Raw genomic sequence first — 22,895 nt, forward strand, 5'->3', positions numbered from 1 at the left:
GTTGCTATTTGTCCTCTTCAATTCCAACTTTATCTTCATATTGTGATCTTTCCTAAAAACTCCATTCAAGCTTATTCGTCTACTAACGTAATTCAACACCATGTGTCTGCTGTCAGCTCAGAACATAGTCAAACAGCTTGTCTCCTTATTCCCAAGTTTTCCCAGTTTACAGTAGACAGAGGGTGGCTGTATCCATGCTTACACAGGTGCATTGACAGAAACAACTGGAATTTGCTCTACATTATGACGATTGGAACGCTGCTGATTGGCAATGGGTAGCCTCTTCCAATGACTTGTTTTCAGCTACATAGAACAGATGGACTTCACCATGTTCAGCGAGTAACATTGGATAACTAACACCCTGCAACCATTACCAAACTGACGCAAGGCCATGGGGGCAGTGTTATGGCCTGGGAATGTTCTTGTGATATTCTCTAGGTTCCACCATCTGTATGGAAGGCACTCTTGATCGATTTGTTTATGAATCCATCCTCAGCAGTCATGTCCATCCATACATGATGATTTCTTTCCTCTGGAGGATGGGATCTTCCAGCACAATAATACGTCTTGCTACATGGTTAGAAGTGCCCACACATGGCTGGAAGACCACAATCACGACTTCACAAAGTTGACCCCTGGCTTCCAAACGGGCCCAATCTCAAACCAATTGAACATCTGTTGCCACGTTCCCTTCAGCAGTTGTGGGATGCACTGCTGACAGCATGGCTCCTGATACGTATGGAGACCTATCAGCACCTGACTCAGACACTTTCAGCACATCTAGGTGGTTTTAATAATGTGATTCGACTATGTATTTATTGTTTGGCGTGGGTTACAGAAAGTACTAGTAAACATTATGAAGCAGGCATAGAATTATGTAGGCCTACAGAAATATATACTTAAGTAAATAAGTAAAAGGAAACACAAAAGCTGAATTAAGTGAAAACAGTGACATGAGAACATCAAAGTAATTTGAAATATTTATACATTGTTTCAAAGTTACTGGGTGCACAAAACTATGTCTGAGTTACTAATCCAGTCAAAGGCAACCAGTGACACATTGACACATCATTTAATGCAATGAAAAATCCCCATCTAGATTGTGACTGGCAGTAGGGAAGATGACCTGACGTTATAATGGAAACTCCCCAACTCTACTGTGACTGACAGTAGGAAAGATTGCTTTTCATTATAGTGAAGACACCCCAGTTCGATTGTGACTAGTAGTACACAAGGGGGCCTACTATTATAAGGAAAGTACCCCCAACGTGATTGTGACTGGCAGTAGGCAAGGAGGACTGCCATTATAATCAAAACTCCCCATCTCAATTGTGACTGGCAGTAGGCAAGTGTGCCTGCCATTATAATGAAGACTCTTCAACTTAATTTTGATGGACATTAGGAAAAAGGGCTTGTCATTATATTGATAACACCACAACTCAGTTTTGACTGGCTGTAGAGAACGGGCTTGAAATTATAATGAAAATTTATCAACTGAAATGTGTCTGGAAGTAGGAAAGGGGCCTGCCATTATAATGAAAACTCTGCAACTCTATTTGAATAGCAGTAGGCAAGTGAGCCTGTGATTGTAGTAGAAACTCCTGAACTGTAATCAAAACTTCCATCCTTCTAAGAAACTTAACATTTGTAACATGATCTGTCTATGGCACCGTTGACATCCTTTGGTAGAGCCACATCTCAAAGAATTCTAATCTTGTACCGAGTGACTCTGTTAGAGTCAGTGCTCCATTTCCACAGAGAACATACAGCAGTGCAGAAGTTGCACCTTTAAATTCATTGTTAACTCATGACTAGAACATTTCACCCATTTTGACAAAGACAGCCCTGGCTGTCCCAGTGCGAGACTTCACTTCCTCAGAAGGATCCTCAGACTATTTTTTATTGTACCAAGGTATGTGTACTTGTGTACATGTTTAACCTTGTTGGTAATGCTCCTCAAACTGAATCAACAACAATAAGTCATCATTAAGGATCTCTTCAATTCATTTTATCATTGTGTTTCCGTTTTTATGAACTGTCTTCTTCTTCTTTATTGGCCACATTGGACCACTTAAGTCATTCCATGTTCACTTTCTGTTTGGTTCTTGTGATCTGCCTGGTACTTTTTCATTTGTTCCAATTGTAATTTTCTCAGTTCTTTTGAAATCTCTGTTGCCCTTCTGTGTGTCATTTCTGCTGAAAATTTGAGAGGCTTAAGAAGGGTGTTAATTTTATTTTTATTATTTCCATTTACTATCTCGAATCCCAACTGCTTTGAGATCCTGCTGAATTTTGTGGATACATTGTCCTCCTTCCTTCTTTCCAAGATTTCTCATAACTAGTTGTCGTAAAATCCTGTTTCCCATATTGAAGGGAGAAGACCCCTCAGTGTGTACTTGCTGCGGTCATCTGAACATAATACTCATCCTTATGGAGTGTGCGGACCTAACCGATCTGCTCCATAATCGAGAACTACCGAGTACCATCTCCCTTTTCCACAAGATGACGAGCAGTCAGTAGACTTCACCATATATGATATGAGGGATAATGGCCTGTTTTATTGTATTTAGAAGTTCTTATCTTTAATTTTGAACAAGTTTATCTATTATTGATAACCACTTTTTTCTTTGTACTATTTAGGTATCCTCTTGTATATTTTAATATGGTTTGAATTTTTGTTGATTGTCCAACCCTTGTCCCAGTTTTCCTACGAGGTCGGGTATAAGGTGAGATGAATCTGCCATGCCGGGTTTTTATGACCAGATGCCCTTCCTGACGTCAACCTCATCAGAGGAGTTAATGAGATGAAATGAATGACGTGATATATGATAGTAGGGAGAGGGTGAAACCCAGTGCCAGCACATAGCCTACTCCTGTTGAATAGCACCAAGGGGTCTGCTCAAGGCTTAATGTCTCCATCCGACGGACGAATCACCATCAACAGCATCATATGCCCTCACTCCATATGAGTACTGCGGGGAGGTTTGGAATTTAATCCAGGCTTTTGGCACACAATCTAGTGATTAGAAATTGTGTACCACCACCTCCCCTACCCTGCCGGACAACATTTTTCGACCAATGGGACTCGAACCGGCTAACCTCGGTGTCAGACCGTTTAGACTTCAGCGCCTTAACGATCATGGCTTTTTAGGCTTAATAAATGATCTACTTGAAAGACAGTGCCTTATTCTATTTTACTACATTCTAATCTATTTTTAAATCATACTATAGGAAAATAAAGCAATGAGGATTAGATCCACTGTATTTTTTAAAATTCATAATCATTTTCTTCATTTAAAAAGTATCCTAGGCAGTGGGTAGATTTTAAATTTTAATTATCTTATTTCGTTTCATCTCATACCATCAGGGGCCAGTGACCTAGATGTTAGGCCTCTTTAAACAACAACAGTCATCATCATCGTCGTCATCATCCTCATCATCCTCATCACATAGTCTTACTATATATCAAACAGATCATAATTTTTCATTAGTTTTGTGATGGTATTAACAGTGTTGAGCCTCCCCAACAACCTTTTGAAGTGGTGTTAGCACTATTGAAAATAGTGTCAATCGGCTTAACGCCAATGTGCTTTATTAGTTACGTAATGTGGAGTTCGCTCCTGCACTGAGTTAGTGAATGTCTCCACTTGCTGCGCATGTGCGAGCAGCTACCTGGCGTGATTGCTTGGAGCCTGGCCGGCTAACGCGTCACTCAGTTCGCAACGAGGAGCCATGATGTGTGGTAGTGGGAACGTGTGCTACGCAATGACGTGGTGGTTTATTCTGAAACCCCCGTGATTTCCTCTTTAACAGGGATGTATCCCTGTTGGACTTGCAGTTGACCTACCATTACCTTAACAATTTCATTTTGGTGAAAGCTTCTTCTGGATTCTTCGTGGCGAGATTAAGTTCTGTGGCCTCGTGGTAATCTCGACCAACAATGACCAAGTTTGGATTTTCTAAAATGTAGTATCTAACAAGGTACGTAATGGTGCTATTATTTCTTTTATTCCCCGTGAAGAAAAGTTTAATCTACTTTCATCTGGATGTGAACAATAATAATAATAATAATAATAATAATAATAATAATAATAATAATAATAATAATAATAATAATAATAATAATAATAATATGTTTTCACCGAATTCGGACTTGGCGTCGTGTGTGTTAATGCATTTCGGAAGATGGGTTCTTCTAACTAATTAGTCTTCGGAGTGTGGAAAATGCACAGTGGACTGTTTTAGACAATTTAATTTCTAAATTTATTACATTCATTTCTGGCCAGTATTGTAATATTTTTGGTGTGAACCAAGGTGGCACTTCCAAGGTATTGAGCTTACCTACTTTCTTTTGGGGTTTCCTGTTCGTAATTTTGTGTAATTTTCCGCTCTATTTGGTATGCATTCTTTCTGCTGGGGTTTTCGGCTTATTTTGCCTTGCTAGAGTTTATTTTCCTCCTAGCTCTGGAAGGAGGCCTTGTTTGTTTACCTGTTACCGTGGCAACGGGATGTTGATGGTATTGTTGTTGGAGATTGGATTAAGTAAACCGATACGCGGCACCTGCATGGTTCTCTGATAATATTTTTGGTTGGGCGGTTCTTGTTGGCTACTTTTCTTGCTCATTAATTCATTTTCGCCAACCTTTTAATGTATGAGTTGTCTTTTCGTTTGCTCGGGGCGGTTGCGTAAACTTCTACATTGAATTTTTACTTATCTTGGAAACAGCCCCTTGGTGGAAATTGAGTAAATTACTCGAGGTGACGAAGAGAAGCTTTCTGTTTAGCGTCTAACTGAACTATAATCTTGTTTACTAAAACTAATAGTTTACTTGGTTAATTTTTCACGGGATTGATCACATTTTATATTACCTATTGGTTATTTCTGGTAGGAAGGTATGGACGTCAATGTTTTCTTTTTCCCTAATTCATTGTTTTCCAATTACTTATTTATTATTTGTTAAATGAATACCAATATTTCTCTCATTTAATGATTTCTAATCTTTGTTAATTATCAGCTAATCGATATCAAAATATTTTCTGATTAATTTAGTTATAGTTAATTTTGTTATTTACATTTAACCTCTTCCAAACATTTCATTGAGTTCATTTTCTGATAACAACTTTTCCTTTTTCGAATTAACCTTGGTTTTCTCAATGAACTTCTTTTAAGTTGTTACATCTCATCTAGCACCAATTAAAGATATTTTATGTCACTAAGGTGTTGTTTTTCATTCACCACTTTCAGTGGAGCACTGTCACTGTCTCTTTTGGTAATTGTAACCATGGCCTTAAGCCGCTTCCCTTCTCTGCTTCCGGTAAGTGTGTTATTTTCTCCCTTTGGGTTATTTTTTATATGTTTAATGTTCGTTTTGACTGTGCTTTCTCCTGCTCTTTCTGGTATTCGCTTAACCTCCCCTCTTGGGGGCGAATGCACTACCAACCTTCTCACCCGGGAGCATTCCTCCCAGGCGTGTAAAGTTTTTCTGCCCATCGTCCCAAGAGCTGGTTTGATAGCTTAGTGGATGGTGTTGGTTAGAGTTTTAATCCTGAATGAATCACCTTACGTTGCTTGTATTATGTTCGTGATACTTTCCAGACCTTTAAGGATGGGTAATTGGATTACTTAATTTTAAAAGTATGTCTCCTCACTTCAGTTTTCAATTTTTATTTTATTTTTTCTTTCCAGGCTGTTGTTGGCTTTGTCAGTGCCATGGCGCGCACTCTAAATCTCGTAGATGTACAGTGTAAAGTAATGTCTGTGATACAACCTTATCTCAAATATCCTGTTATTCAGGCAGATAAAGAGGTAAGATAAATTATAATTAATCTAAAATTGCATCATTTCTTGTACCATTCTCGGCAAATTGAAGGCTAATTTGCAACATATGAATAAATCTGGCATTAGCTTTCAGTCAAGCAATTCTAGAATTCTGGAGATAACAATAATGGTAACATTGTTTGGTTTGATGCTTTCACAGCCCGTAATTGTAGACATATTAGCTTTTGGGCTTTTTTCGTGTCAAGAAAGCAAGGTAAATAAAAATTGTATTATTATTATTATTATTATTATTATTATTATTATTATTATTATTATTATTATTATTATTATTATTATTATGCGTGAATGGTCCCTTTCGGAACACACGAAGCTTTATTTATGATTTCGTTTGCGGAGGATCCAGGATGCTTTCATCTGTTGACTAAAGATCCTTTTCCTTTCTTCCGTCCACTTGGTACCTGCTCTTTTTGGTACTTCATTCTCTGGAGTAACTTCCCAATTGTCAATTTTCTTTCTATATATATTTCGATTCAAAATGTCTTCACAGAGAATTTGTGCGTTCTTCATGTCCGCTTTTGTTGATTGTATCCAAGGAAAATTCTTCAGTTTGTCAACTCTTTCAAGAACTTGGTGGGTTAGTCTAGTTTCTGGAAGCCTCTTAACATGTCCATAAAATTTTAGCCTTTTTTTCCTGAAGTCTGCCGCAATGTTAGATAATTTTTCTGTGGATTTCCGGGTTTGGAGGTGGTACCCTTCTCCTGTGTGTCTTGGTCCTAAAATTTTCCTCATGATTTTTCGCTCTTCTATTAGGATATTTTCCAGTTCGCCCGTTCTATGAAGCGTTAGAGTTTCCCCTGCATATAAAGCCTCCGGTTTGATTACAGTATTGTAATGTTTAATCTTAACGTGGAGAGACATACATTTTTTGTTGTAGATTTCTCTTGTTCTCCCATAAGCTCTTCTGAGTTTTTGGACACGGTTGTTTTGGGCTATTTTCTCTTGTCCGGTTGGTTCGAGGATTTCGCCCAGGTATTTGAAGTGAGGGACTCTGTTGATTTGTCCGTATTTTGTATTGAGGCTATGGATGTCTAGTTTTGCACAGAAAAATTCAGTTTTCTGGAAGGAGATATGAAGTCTGACCTTTCTGGCACATTCTTGGAGAATTTCAACTTGCTTTATTGCTGTGACTTCATCGCTGGACAAAAGGGCCAGGTCATCCGCGAAGGCTAAGCATGGAATTTCAAGCTTGTTTTTTCGTGTCCCAATGTTTACTGGGTTCCAGCTATTTTGTGCTTTCAATTCGTTTTCCCATTCCCTCATCACCTTATCTAGTACGAGGTTGAAGAGGAGGGGTGATAGTCCACTCCTTGCCGGACACCAGTTTTTATCAGGAATTCGTCTGAGATTTCTCCCATGAATTTCACACTTGACTTTGTGTCAGTGAGGGTCTGTTTGGTCAAGTTTAGCGTTTTGGAGTCTAGTCCCTGTTCTTTCAGGATGCTGAACAGAGATTGACGATCAACTGAATCATAAGCCTTCTTGAAATCTACGAAGGTACAGATGATTGGAAGGTTTCTGAGGGCCCTGAATTTTAGAGCGGTTTTGAGGTTGAAGATCTGTTCGGTGCATGATCTGTGAGGGCAGAACCCAGCTTGATATTCACCAATTTTATGCTCTAGTTGTTCTTGTATTCTTTTCAACAGGCATGCAGAGAAAATTTTGTAGCCGACTTCAAGGAGGGAGATTCCCCTATAGTTGTTCACATAAGTTTTGTCTCCTTTTTTGTGAAGTGGGTGAATCAAGGCACATTTCCAGTCTTCTGGGAGTTTTTCATTTTTCCAGATTTTCTGTATGATTTCTGTAAGTTCCTTGAGTGAATTTGGACCAAGATTCTTAAGGAATTCTGCAACAATCCCGTCTCTTCCTGAGGTTCTGTTGTTCTTTAGTCGTTTAATGTGGCTCTGAATTTCTTCCTGGTTTGGTGGAGGTGATTCTGGGTGAGTGAAACTGGATGCTTCTTCAAGAAATCTTTCAGTGGGTTCGGGGCAGTTAAGAAGTTCTGAGAAGTACCGTGCAAGTTCTTGGCAGTTTTCTTTATTAGTAAGCGCCAATTTTCCGTCTTGTTTCCTAAAACATAAGTTCTGTGGAATGTATCCTCGGATTTTTTCTGTGAATGTTCTGTAGAAATCCCTTGTGTTGTGGTTTCTAAAGTTTTCTTCAATTGACTCCAGTTGTTCTTTCAGGTGCTTTCTTTTCTCTTGCCTGATGGTTTTGGATACTTGTTTTCTGGTCTCATAAAATTCTCGTTGAGTTTTCTGGGATTTTCTACTGTTGTATTTCTGAAACGCAGATTTTCTTATCTCTAGGGCTTGGTTGCATGTTGAGTTCCACCAGGGGTGTTTTGCATTCCTTTTTAAGGGTACCATTTCTCGTGCCTTATGTATGATTTTGGTGTGGAATTCTTCCCATGTTTTCGATGGTTGATTTTCCCATGCTTCTTTTAGATCCGTAACAGGAATCTGTTTTATGTCAAATTTCTGTTTTGGATTTTCTTGGGGTGGTATTTTCTTGGAGTAAATTTTACTTGAACTCTTGTGAGATAGTGATCAGAGTCGATATTTGCTCCTCTTCTCACTTGTACATCATGTACCTCTTTCTGTAGCTGATGCGAGATAGCTACATGATCAATCTGAAATTCTCCAATGGATTCAATGGGGGACCTCCAGGTTTTTTTGTTTCTTGGGATGCTTCCTGAGGGATGTGGACATGATTTTAAGGTTGCACTGTTGACATAGTTCAGTGAGCCTTGAGCTGTTTTTGTTCATAAATTTGTGCGCCAGGTAGGGTCCGACAGTTTTCCTGTGTTCCTTTTCTCGGCCGATTTGTGCATTGAAATCGCCTAAGAGGATTTTGACGTCATCCTTTGGAATTTTTGACATCACTTTTTCAAGTCTCTTCCAAAATTTGTCCACATTTTGGGGATTCTTCTTCTTGTCTATATTTGTCGGGGCGTGTGCATTTATTAATGTATATTTTTTATTGGTACACTGAATCCTCATGGTCATTAGGCGATTGCTGATGGAATTAACTTCTTGTATCGAGTTCAGTATACTTTTATGTACTACGAAGCTCATGCCAAATAAAGGGGTCCTATTTAGAATCTTTTGGTCTGTTTTGCTTTTGAATATACGGTAATTTCCATAATCCAAGGTGGCCTCATCAGTAAATCTAGTTTCCTGCAGGGCAAGGATAAGAATTTTTTGCCGATCAAGTTCTGTGACTAAATTTAGTAATTTTCCTGGTTGTATCAAAGTGTTGATATTGAATGTACCAATGTATGTGGGGATTTTGTGGGATAGTTTACCAGAGAGCTCCGACTCTCTCCCATGTTTTCGTGGTTGTCCAGGCTCCCCAGAATCCGAAAGCCTGGTTGCCGTCTCAATGCGACGAGTGGATTGGATACCACCTGGGGTAATGTTGTTAGTACGCTCACGAATCATGTTTGGCTTGTAATAGGCAATCCAGCAGTGCTGGGTGCTTAGAACCAGGGATTGTTAGTTCCTGGAGCTTGGTATTGCCGCCGCACCTACAAGGTGACAGACGCGGACCAGGAAGCCGGTGGATACCACTCAGGCGCACCTGGATTTTAAACAGGCTTTTTATTACTATCCCAAAAAGCAAGGGTGCCTCATACGCCAGTTCCGCCGTACTAATGATCTTCATCCCCGCCTTCACTGCCGTTGAGGTCTTCACTCGTAACCCTGAGCTGGGACCCTTACCAGATGATACACACCGGGTCAGTGTGCTCTGGGACTCATATAGGCAGGGGCGCCACTCCCTGGACAGGGCTGCCTCCGAAGAGGGTCCCTACCTGCTATTATTATTATTATTATTATTATTATTATTATTATTATTATTATTATTATTATTATTATTATTATTATTATTATTATTATTATTATTATTATTATTATTATTATTATTATTATTATTATTATTATTATTATTATTATTATTATTATTATTATTATTATTATTATTATTATTATTATTATTATTATTATTATTATTATTATTATTATTATTATTATTATTATTATTATTATTATTATTATTATTATTATTATTATTATTATTATTATTATTATTATTATTATTATTATTATTATTATTATTATTATTATTATTATTATTATTATTATTATTATTATTATTATTATTATTATTATTATTATTATTATTATTATTATTATTATTATTATTATTATTATTATTATTATTATTATTATTATTATTATTATTATTATTATTATTATTCGCTGCGGCCATCAAGGACCACGTTAAGTCTTGTTGCATTTGACACTGAACTTGGCCTTCTTTAGAGCCCAAATTTCCCTCATTCTTTGTGAGTGGGCCTGCTTACGCTCCTCTGTCCAAGGGGCACCGTGTCTTCTCTTCGGTTGCACGTCTCGGTTTAACCCGTTCGTCAATATTTTCTTGCGGAAGAGATCTCTGTTAAGGGCGTCTTCAGCTGAGATATGTAGCATTTGCAGGTCTTCTTTGATATTTCTAAACCAGGGAATTGTGGTTTTGGGGTTTGAATCAAAAAAGTGAAAGATTTCTTTAGTTAACTTTCTTCCGTCCATTCTTTTCAGATGACCGTAAAATTGTGCCCGTCTTTTTCTGATTGTGTCGGTAATTTTCTCTATTTTGCTGTAGACTTCCTCGTTGGATCTCTTTTGATGGATTCCATTTCTGTACTTTGATCCCAAGATTCCTCTCACAATTTTGCGTTCTCTTTTCTCCAGTTCTTCAAGGAGTCCTTTGTTGGCATTTAGAGATAGGGTTTCGGCTGCATATAGAACTACTGGCTTCAGAACTGTTTCATAGTGACGTATCTTGGTGTTGTGCGGGATGTTTGGTAGGCTATTTCCAGTTTGCGTACTCGCTCCTGAAGTGCTTCTTTGTCCAGTCCATTTTTCATGATGATCTCACCCAGGTATTTGAATTTGTCTACTCGGGTGATGTCCCCGTATTTTGTATGGAGTTTTGGTGGAGCCTCTTTGATGTTAGTCATTACTTCTGTTTTCTCAAACGATATCTGCAAACCAGTTTGTTCGGCAATTTCCTTTAAAATTTCAACTTGAGCTCTAGCGGTTTCTATGTCGTTTGAGAGAACAGCAATATCATCAGCAAATGCTAAGCAGTCTGTTGCGATCCCCTTGGATTTGGTTCCTATTCTCAATGGACTGTAGTTGGTTTCCTGTAATCTCACCCGCCAGGTTCTGATGATCTTTTCAAGAACACAGTTGAAGAGTATCGGGGATAGCCCATCACCTTGTCGGACTCCTGTTTGTTTTTTTTTTTGCTAGGGGCTTTACGTCGCTCCGACACAGATAGGTCTTATGGCGACGATGGGATAGGAAAGGCCTAGGAGTTGGAAGGAAGCGGCCGTGGCCTTAATTAAGGTACAGCCCCAGCATTTGCCTGGTGTGAAAATGGGAAACCACGGAAAACCATCTTCAGGGCTGCCGATAGTGGGATTCGAACCTACTATCTCCTGTTTTGATGTCAAAGGAATGCGAGAGACATCCGTGGAACTTCACCTTGATTTTGTATCGGTCAGGGTGGCTCTAATTAATGCCAGCAGTTTCAAATCAACTCCAAATTCATTTAAGATTTTTAGCAGGACTTCCCGGTCAATGGAGTCGTACGCTTTCTTAAAGTCCACAAAGACAGACACATACTGCTTGGACCTTAGTGTACAATATCTGATGATCGTTTTGAGATTTTGGATCTGTTCAGCTGTTGAGTGACCTTTTCTGAACCCTCCTTGGTATTCACCTATTTGATGTTCGACTTGTGCTTCCAAACACTCCAGGATGGCAAGTGATAGAATTTTGTAAGTCACGGGTAGCAAAGATATTCCTCTGTAGTTGTTGATGTTCTTCATGCTGCCTTTTTTGTGTAGTGGATGGATCAAAGCTATTCTCCAATCTTCGGGTAGGGTCTCCTTGTTCCAAATTTCTTCTATTTGCTTTTGCAAGATATCAAGTGATTCCTCTGAGGCATATTTCCATAGTTCTGCTACTACTGAGTCTTCACCCGGCGCTTTGTTATTTTTGAGACGGGCAATGTGGCGCTTGATTTCATCTCTGTCGGGTGGTCTGGAATCTGGGTACCTGAGTAAGGGTTCCTTGGTCTCAATGGCGCTTTGCGGTTTAGAACAATTAAGTAAATTATTGAAGTAATCTGCCAGAATGCTGCAGTTTTCTTCATTTGACGTTGCCAGTGTGCCGTCCTTTCGCTCAAAGCATAGAGATGGTGGTTTATAGCCAGTGTGTTCGCGTTTGAAGGCTCTGTAGTACTCTCTGCTTTCATTCTTCCTAAAGTTTTGTTCTATATTTTCAATGAGAGATTTTTCGTATTTACGTTTCTCAGTTCTGAACACCCTAGCTGCTTGGGCACGTTGGGTTTTGTAGGTTTCCCAATCATTTTCTGATTTCGTAGAGTAGTACTGTTTCCACGCATTGAGTCTTTCTTGGAGGACTGATTCGCAGATACCATTCCACCAGGCATGCTTTTTGCTTCTCTTGATTTCTGCAACGTCTTTGGCGGCCTCAACAAGGAGACTTTTGGCGTTGTTAAAGTCACAGTCATTTGGTCTAGCCTTCTCCTGGAACTCCTCGACCCTGTGCCGAAGTTTATCATTGTCGAAGCGTGTGATCTGTTTGGTTGTCTTCCTTGTGTTTGCGGGAATTGGTTTGAATTTGATAAGAGACATATAATGATCTGAGGCCACATTGATGCCTTTCTTTACCTTGACATTCATAATCTCAGGGCTGTTTCTCCTGGAGATTGCAACATGATCAATTTGGAACTCTCCGAGTGCTTGGACGGGAGAACGCCAAGTCATTTGCTTTCTGGGTAGATGGCGAAAGTGGGTCGACATGACCTGCAGGTTGTGATTTTCACAAATGGACACCAGTCTTTTGCCGTTGGGATTGGTTCTTTTGTGAGCAGGGTAATTTCCTATAACTTTCTTGTACTTCCGTTCACGGCCTAGTTGGGCATTGAAGTCACCCAAAAGAAGCTTGACATGGTGTTTGGGGATTTTGTTTAATTTTTCATCCAGTAGGTCCCAGAAATTATCAACTTCATCTGGATCAGACTTGTTCTTATCGTTTGTAGGAGCATGTGCGTTAACTAGGGCATAGGTTTTGTTCGCGCATTTAATTGTGAGTATAGACAATCTGTCATTCACAGGTTCGAAATTTGCAACCGATTTAAGGATCTTGGTTCTAACAGCAAACGCGGTTCCAAGCATCACAGCTCCATTGAGGATTCCTCTTTGCGCTTTGCTCTTGAAAAATCGATAGCCTTCGGATTCAAAAATCTCTTCATCTGGGTACCTTGTTTCCTGTAGGGCCATTATGGATATCTGATTTTCGTGAAGAGCCTTGGTGAGGGTTTTCAGCTTGCCAGTTTGTGTAAGTGAATTTATGTTGAAAGTTGCTAGAAAGGTTTTAGATTTTGGCCTGAGTTTTTGACTCTTCGGGGTACACCGAGACGCTCCGACTCGTCTCTTGCATGATGTCGAGTCTCCCCCAGAATCGGAACGAGACTCGTGCGCCGTGGCGTTCACAACGAGGGATTTATCCGAAGATTTACCCCCTGGGGTATGTTTCTTGAAATGTTGTGCCATCATGCTTTTTGACTTGACTTTGCTTTGGACGGGTACCCATCCTTTTACAACTAGGGTTGTTAGCCCTAGAGGTTGCCTCAAGATGTTTTCTGGCTTCTGGTCATTTACCAGTCTTCGCCGTAACCCTGGCAAGGGACCAGTTTTTTTTTCACGGTGGTATTTTATTTCCCTACTACCCTCAGACTCTGCTGGCGGCAGAGCCAGCGAGCTTCCCCAATTCCAATGGGATGCGCCCGATGGAGGTAACCGGTAAATCCCCACACGGGATTATTATTATTATTATTATTATTATTATTATTATTATTATTATTATTATTATTATTATTTAAAAGTTAACTGTGACTTTCTTGAACTGCTTTTTAGTTAACCCCTTGATAATTTAAGTTCTTCTTTGTTTTCGTTTTTCAAATTGTAACAGGCTGGCGAACAACACAGTTTCTTTCATATGAAGGAAATGAGTTGTTGAGGCATTAGTTTTCCCTGAACCTGTTATCAGAGAATGTCATTAGCTTTATATTCTTATCCGTGCTCAAAAAGAATGGCCTTGTTTTACTTCTGATGTTTCCAGGTAATTCTACTCAATGCTCTAGTACCTCCAGTTCCTCGCATTGTCTACGATAGTGTGATCAGGTGTCAAGACATTGATCTACTCTTAGAAACTTTGGAAAATAGGCAGAAAGCTGGTCTTCGAGGAGGTGACATGGCTAAATACATCTTCAAGCCCCCTGACTCCCTGAAGAGTGTAAGTACTATTGAAGGTTTGGATTGTGGAGTACTCAGCCTTTTTCTATTGTAAATAACTGAACATGAAAATATGTCAATGAAATATCAGTTACAAACATGCTTAATTACTGCTCAAAAGCTTAAAGTTCAGCACTTTTTGCTAGAATATTTACTTTTGCAAAACTGTAACAGGTGGATCATTTCTGGTATTTAGGTTGTGTATTCTCTCAGGATGGTGGTATATTAAGTGAGATTGAATCAAAGTGCAGCAAAGATAGTGTGGTGAACTCACATTTGCTACCAACAGTAGAGTATTTTGTGTGATATTTGAAGCCATATATATTCAGTTTCAACACAGTCAATTTATAACTGCTAGGTTCTTCAGTCTACCAAAACTAATTTTGAGTAATAAATTTATAAACTACCTGAAAAAAGAAAGCATATGGCAACATTGTACCTGAAAAAAGAAACAAGTTAATTAAAATAGAATGACATGTTTAGTTCTTAAAAGAACATCAGTTTCTATCAAATCACATTCAAATATTTAGAAAAGCATAAACATTTCTGTTTATTTCCTTTTAAATACTTAGCAACTTGAAATCTGGAACTTATCTTAATGAAGTCCTGTTTTCTCTCCACTCTAGCGTAGAATGCGAGGGGTTGAAAAGTCTCTTGCTTTGTCTGGTGCTAGTCCAGCTAGACATATTATTTAGCGAGGTGTTTCTTTAATCTTGAGCTCATTCTGCAGTTGTTCACAATGGATAAAGCATGCAATAAGAAATTTGGGGAGAGTGATATGCTTCATGGATCACTGAGGTGGTTGGAACTATAAATTTAAGCAGCACTGATTTGTGGCCCCTAAATCAACAGAACTCATTTCCTCCTTTCCTTTTAACAGATATTTCGGCGGCTAACTTCTGAAGGAATGGATGATACTGTCGAAGATCAATTAATTGCGATGGGACGGCATTTGCGGAAAATTCATCGTCACCGTAGCAGTGCAGAGGCTAAGCAAGGAGAAGGCACCTTGTCTGAGGGGAAGGCATGTATTACTGTATGAAATATTGTGAACTGCATTTGGAACTGTTCATTAATAAGAGCCTTTGTTTTTCTTCTTCCAGATTGATCTTGGCCTTCAGAAGAGTCCTGTTCTCTGCCACTCCTTCAAACTGACTCCAGCCAGCAGCATCAAGAGTGATCTCACCACCGTCACCCTTCCTAGGTTGGTTATTTTTCAACTTTCCTTGTGATTCATTGTTCATATCTGCTGAGATAACAGTACTGTTTTATTTTATTTTATTGAACTACATTGTATTTTTACTCAAAATATTAGAATCATGGACATTACAAATTCAAGGGATAAGAGTCTGCCAAGGAGATCCCATATTGCTTAAACTGTTCACCTGTCTATTTGAGGATTTCTTTCGAGACTTGGACTGCGATAAAAATGACAGCGTTAATACCAATAGCAGAGAACTTTCCAACTTGAGATATTTGCAGATGGCGATCTCCTTTCAGACAGTCAGTCAAAGCTTCAGGTCATATTGAGTGACCTGTATGAGGATGGCAAGTGAGTGGAATTACTAATGAATGGAACCCAGTTCATGTAAATTTCAAACTGCCTTGAGGAACTAATAACATTGAGCAGAGAGCCAATAAAATATGTCTATTTGTTTTGTAGCAGGCTGGATAAAGATGTCAGGAGAACAACAATTGCTTCGTTAGCTTCAGTCTCAAGAATGATTTTATCACTCAATACCAGAATGGAATTGAAAGACACTTGTGTTCTACCCGTTTTCACACGTGGTTCCAAGGCATGGCCCTGAACTAAAGAGCAAGGCAACAAACTTCTGGTTTGTCACTGAAGGATGAAAAAGGCCTACAGGTTGTTTCTCTGAGGGATTGTCTCTGTAACACTGTCATAGGGCTTAAAAAACTGGATTAAAGGATGTGCAAAAGGAGGCGGAGTTGGGCTGAGCACATAGCAGGGTCTGTTCCCCTGAAATGGACAAAGACAGTAATAGAGTGGTGGTTGAGAAAAGGCTGTTTGTTATCTTTGGTGGTCAGATATAATGAGGGACCATTCTGGATGAGAACTGTTCGACTCCTTGGCTGAATGGTCAGTTTACTGCCCTTTGGTTCAGAGGGTCCCCGGTTCGATTCCTGGCCGCTTCTGATTAATTATTTTGGCTTGGGGACTGGGTGTTTTTGTCTGTCCCAACACTCTCCTCTTCATACCCAGACAACACACTACACTACTCTCCACAGTAGAGACACACAGTAGTGATTACATCCCTCCATGTAGGGTTGGGGGTCAGGAAGGGCAGTTCACACCAACAATCCCACTGGTGTGGGAAAATAATAATGACTCATGTCAGTTAGGTCTGCACATTGGGGAACTGACATAAGTATTTCTCTAGACTTATTCCATTTTCACTCTATTATCTACTTTAGCATAGTATCATAACATAAATCTGTGTGAGGAAAGCAACAGGGAACTACTCCACTCGTTACCCTTATTCACCTCTTCAGTTATGCTTAGGCTGTCTGTGATGGCGGAACTGTTGAGGATCCAACCAGCCCTTGGGTTGAGTGCTCAACATACATAATAAAACTGTATGTAGGAGTGATATTTGTTTGTGTGTTTGTTCTGCTGTAACTCAAGAACAGATAGGGATAACTCAGTGGAATTTTGTAGACATTCAGGTGCTTTGTTAACTTACATGCTAGGCTATGGAATATAAAGATAACTCAAATATGGCAAGGGCAGTAAAAGGAAATGTAGAACAAGTTGACAAGAAGAAAAAAACTTGACATTGACCTTTAAAAGTTTTGATATTCCTAACCGATTGCAGATAGAGCAAAAATGGTTAGGGAACTGTTTTAAGATGTTAACTATATTTACAAAAAATTAGCCATGAGTGCATGTCTAGTAGATAGCTCACAATAAACACTTTTATGGTTTCCATCATTTACAAAACATTACTATCCTGGTGTGTGATGTTATTATAATATTGGCACACTTATTATGTACTGTACCTTCAGCAATATTTTTGTTTATTGGCTAAATATCACATTTGGTTAATAATGTTGTCTGTTAGAAGCTGTTTCATATCTTCTTTTTCCTTCACCTGTTGTTTACAACAGTGTTATTTTAGATCATACAATTTTATAATATTTTTATATGCACTTTAGTGAGATACTAGCCGTCAGAAGAGGGAGAAGGATCTCTTTGTGCCAATAGGCTAAGGAATGGTACGTGGTGCATGCCTTCATCACCTGGTTAGTGATTCATTGGAATAGGGCTCCTCGTGGCTGGCAAACAAAGCACATTTGAAAATATTTTATTTTCTACTTGTCAGATTTTAAAAATAATCGTTGCCCTGAATTTTCAGTTTCCATGGCCCTAATATTAGGTATAAGAGACAGTATAGTTCCATTTAAAGATCATATGATAGGACCTTTATGTCGGCAGATTCTCTGACACACCGGAAATGTACTGCATGTTCAGTTATGAGCCCCTTAGCAACATCACTGAAAGTGAAAACAGATTTTCAGTATCATTAATGGCTACATTCATCGGATATGCTCCAACACCAACACCTTGTATTTTACTTGGACATCTGCTGAAATACCCTATCATTTTAAGAATAGTGCACATTAATGGCAACATTTGAACTTTTAAAGAAATATTACGCCTGTCGAGACGAAGAGCTACACTTTGTCTAGCTTCATGTACTGAACATGTGCTGAGTGTAGAACAGATAGAACAAAGAAAGATGAAGAAATCTCCAGAATCCACTTCACTGAAACTAGGCCTTCATTGAGGTGTTTGCTATACACAGTGTTAAGTAAACCCATATCCTCGTATTCCTCCAATTGATGCAGCTCTTTTCAGACACACCCTCAATAGAGAATAGCTTTATGTACTGTTTTTATCACATACCAGCCCTCCTGTCAATCTTAATCTCTGTCAGTATTGGGAATTGAACCCCTGCCTCCAAGGATGGCATCTATTAATACTAACAGTTATGCTATAGATGTGTGCTATATACGGAGTAAAAGGGAATAAGAAAAGCAGACCTAACATTTTTGCTTTTACTACATTTATATAATTATTTTATTTTGAGATTTATGTAATAACTCTTCAGCTTATGAATAGATTGCAGTACACTTGTAATACAAGTAGAGTTATATAACCAGCCAAATATATTTCAGTGTTAAGGGTTAACTCTTAGAATACCAGAGAGCGCAAAAGCATTCCTCGGCGAGCGAGCGAAAATTGCCGGGAACGCAATAGCGTTCCTTACGCAAGCAGTTTTATATTCGCTTGTATTTCTCGATTTTTGCACAGATAGCAGCACAATACAGGTGATCTAGATTCTTTGGAACCTGTAGTTTCTAAATCTACCACAACTATCGCGCCAATCGCTGTATTTACGGGGATATGATTTTTTTCAAAGCGACCTATATTCTGTACACCGTAAAAGTTTGTGAGCGGGAAAATGGCCTCTGCCGCGCGCCATGTGTTCCAGAACGATGACGATTTAGCTGAATATATTAACAGAGTCTGTGCCGATGACGATTATATTGAGTCTGATGAAGATGTAGCTATATCAGGGTCATGTAATCATGATGTTGGTGATGTTATTTCAGAGACAGGAAGTGAGTGTAGCGATGACATTCCACAGTACAATAAACCTTGTGGTATTGTCATTAGCGAAAGTGACAATGATGCTGATTCGGAAAGTGACATAAATGAAGACAGTGTAGACCGTGATGCAGGCAGTAATAACAACAATGCCTATATGCATAATACAGTGTTCTGTGAAGTTCCAGTTGGAAATGACACTCAGTTCGAGCCCTCCCCGCTGTATCTCGAAACACCCGGTCCTAAACATGTTCCTCCTGCTGATGCAGGGACTGTGCAGTGTTTTGACCTGTTCTTTACTGTATATATTTTGAATTTAATTGTGAAGGAAACGAACAGGTACGCAAATCAGTTCCTCTCTTCTCTAAAGCCACTGTCGCCCCATTCAACAGCTCGACAATGGAGACCTGTTACTGTCACAGGAATAAAAGCCTGTGTGGCAATATTATTGGAAATGGGTATTACAAGAAGCCCAACTATTCTTTCATACTGGTCGACTAATTCAAGACAGATTCCTTGGTTCGGTACCATGTTTTCCCGCAATAGATTTCAGTTAATTCTGAAATTTTTCCACCTTATTGACAATAGTACCATCTTTCCACCTGGCCACCCTAAATATGATCAGTGTGCAAGATTTCAGCCTATAGTTGACCATGCCAATAGACTGTTCCGGTTTCACTACACACCTCATCAGCAATTAAGTGTAGATGAATCGTTAGTGGGCACTAAATGCCATTCATCTCTGATGCAGTACCTCCCAAATAAGAAGCATCATTGGTGGGGCATTAAGTTTTGGATGATTTGTGACTCTGTCATCAATTACTGCCTGGGGTTTTATTGTTACAGAGGGGCAAAGAGTGATGTAGACGAAGAGAAAATTAAGAAGTTTGGCTTGGGATATGTAGTAGTTCATACATTACTGACTGACTATGGGAAACTATTTGAAGAAAGGCTATCACGTTTTCACTGACAATTTTTTTACCAGCATTCCTTTAACGAAGTACCTACTTGAAAATGGTACTTACCTAACAGGCACCCTCAGATGCAACAGAAAAGATATTCCACAGGGACTGAAAGGAAAGTTTGGTGTAGGACAAGAGAAAAATATTTTCGAAGTAATGAGATTCTTGTTGCTGGGTACCGGGGAAGAAAAAATCACAGAAAAATCCAGTGCTTCTTTTATCTACATCCTGCACAGCACACACTAAAACAACAGTCAAGAGGCGTCGAGGACAGCAGATTGAAGTAAGAAAGCCAGCTCTAGTCCTCGAATATAACAAATCAATGGGGGGAGTTGACGCATCTGACATGATGCTGTACACATACTTTGACGAGCGCTGAACACTAAAATATTGGAAGAAGGTGGTATTTTGTACCTTTGTGCGAATGGTGCTGAATTCGTACTTGATTTATAAACAGAATACTTCTAGTAAAGTTATGACGCGGCTCAAGTTCACTTCCTCCATAATAGAATCAATAGAAAAGGAAGAAAAGGAATGGATCCAAGAGATGAACCTAATAAACAATGCCTTACCCAAGCTAAATCCACCTAGGGAAGGTGAACTTTTGGTGAAATTAGGTGGCAGGTTATTGAAAAGATGCATTGTGTGCAGGAAAAAAGATGGAGGGCCAGTAAAAAGATCACAAACTGCCTGTTCCAAGTGTATGAAGGGTCTTCGTGGCATCTGCGTAGCATATCACAAGTGTTAAAAGTGAACCAGCATGAAATGTGTACATTTGTATAGTGAAATAAAATATTTTTAAAATTAGAACTTTAGTGCCTAGGATATTGAAATATTGCAAATAGTGAACCAAGAGCATGTATTTGCAAACAGTAATATTTTTCAGTGCATAATTTTAATTTTGATTTGTGTTTCTTTATCTAAATTTTGACTTTTCAATTTTCATTTTGATAATTATTAAACTATTATTTTTTGATATTTTATAGCATTAATATAACATAGCTTGTGAATTTAAAAACATGTAAAGCAACTCCTTTTCTATGATAAGTAAAAATTTCGAAGGCATATCTTTTTTTTTTGCTAGGGGGCTTTACGTCGCGCCGACACAGATAGGTCTTATGGCGACGATGGGATAGGAAAGGCCTGGAAGTTGGAAGGAAGCGGCCGGCCTTAATTAAGGTACAGCCCCAGCATTTGCCTGGTGTGAAAATGGGAAAGCACGGAAAACCATTTTCAGGGCTGCCGATAGTGGGATTCGAACCTACTATCTCCTGGATGCAAGCTCACAGCCACACGCCTCTACGCGCACGGCCAACTCGCCCGGTCGAAGGCATATCTTCAATAATAATCAAGTTATAATGATTTTACTGAAACATTGCAATTTCTTTTAAAAAAAGCCTGGTATTCTTCACGCAGACCACCTATAAGCGACTGGTACTAAAAGGGTTAAATGTATCAACTATTTCATACTTGGTATACAAGCTCCATAATAATTGGGGTCCTATGAAAGAATAATTAAGAACCATATTGAGAAAGCCAGACATACATTCGTTAAACTTAAAAATATTTCGTGCAACCTGCAACTTAACATCCATCAAAGAACCAGAACTTTGAAATGTTCTCTATTGTTGGTCCTTTGTTACAGAGTGGAAGCATGGATGTTTACTGAAGAGACAATAATGTGAATAGATGCTTTAGACCTATGGTGTTATTGCCATATGCTCAGGTCTCAAATGAAACAGTAAAACTTCATATGAATAAAGGAAAGGAAGATATAAAATCTGTTAAGATAAAGAAAATGGCATACTTTGTCCATACAGTATATTGCAGAATGAGAAATACAAGCTATTCGAACTGATTATTGAAGGGAAAATAGAAGGCAGAAGACCACCTGGAAGAAGACAAATTCATGGCTGAAGACCACATGCCAGTTGTCCAATTTGATGTGAGCTGATTTAATTTGAAGCAGCACCAACAATTTTTTTTGCTAGTGGCTTTACGTTGCACTGACACAGATAGGTCTTATGGCAAAGATGGGATAGGCCTAGGAGTTGGAAGGAAGCAGCCGTGGCCTTAATGAAGGTACAGCCTCAGCATTTGCTTGGTGTGAAAATGGGAAACCATGGAAAACCATCTTCAGGGCTGCCGACAGTGGGATTTGAACCCACTATATCCCGGATGCAAGCTCACAGCCGCGCGCCTCTGACTGCACGGCGAACTTGCTAGGTACCACCAACAAATATCATGGGACAAGATGACTACCAATGTCCATTGAAGATGAGGCATTCGAAGGAGATGATGATGTAGTGTTTTAAAGCTAAATTAATTAATTAATTATTTGGTCAGTTGGTCGGTCGGTCGGTCAACATCTAGTGGAATTACAACTTGTTAATTGAATTAATTATCCAATACTTAATACCAGTCCCTATGAAAATTATAATTACAGTACTACCTTCTTTCCAAATTCATTTAATATTATTATTTTAAGTTCAGAAAATATTTGTAAGATAGAGATCTTTTCAAGATGAGTTCAACACGTCTGGTGACTGTTATCAAATCAAAATAATGAAAAATTCAGTAAATTATGCAGATATTCTTCCCATACCAATGCAAATAATCAATTATAAGACAATTAAATTAATTTCAGAATTAATTATATCAAGTTATACATCACAATTAATTCATTACAATCCTTCATAAGCAAGCGTCAAATACTTCCTTCATGTGTGATGTCTGAATATTGAATCTCATATCACTAATTAAAAACAAAATACTGCGATATTCTAATAAATGTTTCTAGGACAACACATGAACAGTCAGATGTAACAAAGCATAAGAGTTTCACTTTTCTCAGTTATTCCCCTTTCCTTAGATTCAATATTATGTTATGACATCCAATAAAGGGTCTTTCATTACTATCTTAAGGCATGTTAATGTAATTTTGATTAATACAGTTATAATTGTAGTAATACATAAGTACTATAGAACATTAAACAAGGTTGCTAGCTGAAATAAATTTCAAGCTGTCATTGAATAATACTGACCACCAGAATTAAATACTGAATAATATTAAAT

General features: G+C 38.7%; 1 protein-coding gene across 1 annotated transcript in view; it reads left to right on the plus strand.

Moving 5' to 3' along the window:
* The window catches only part of Vps15 (vacuolar protein sorting 15), a 213,997-nt gene that overhangs the window by 121,689 nt on the left and 69,413 nt on the right, over positions 1-22,895 (plus strand). The window contains exons 15-18 of the mRNA XM_067151658.2: positions 5,687-5,806; positions 14,053-14,226; positions 15,106-15,249; positions 15,329-15,429. Of these exons, the coding sequence (XP_067007759.1) occupies positions 5,687-5,806; positions 14,053-14,226; positions 15,106-15,249; positions 15,329-15,429 (539 nt within the window). The remainder of the gene's footprint in view (positions 1-5,686; positions 5,807-14,052; positions 14,227-15,105; positions 15,250-15,328; positions 15,430-22,895) is intronic.

This window comes from Anabrus simplex, chromosome 7, assembly GCF_040414725.1.
Source record: "Anabrus simplex isolate iqAnaSimp1 chromosome 7, ASM4041472v1, whole genome shotgun sequence".
Lineage (NCBI taxonomy): Eukaryota > Metazoa > Arthropoda > Insecta > Orthoptera > Tettigoniidae > Anabrus > Anabrus simplex.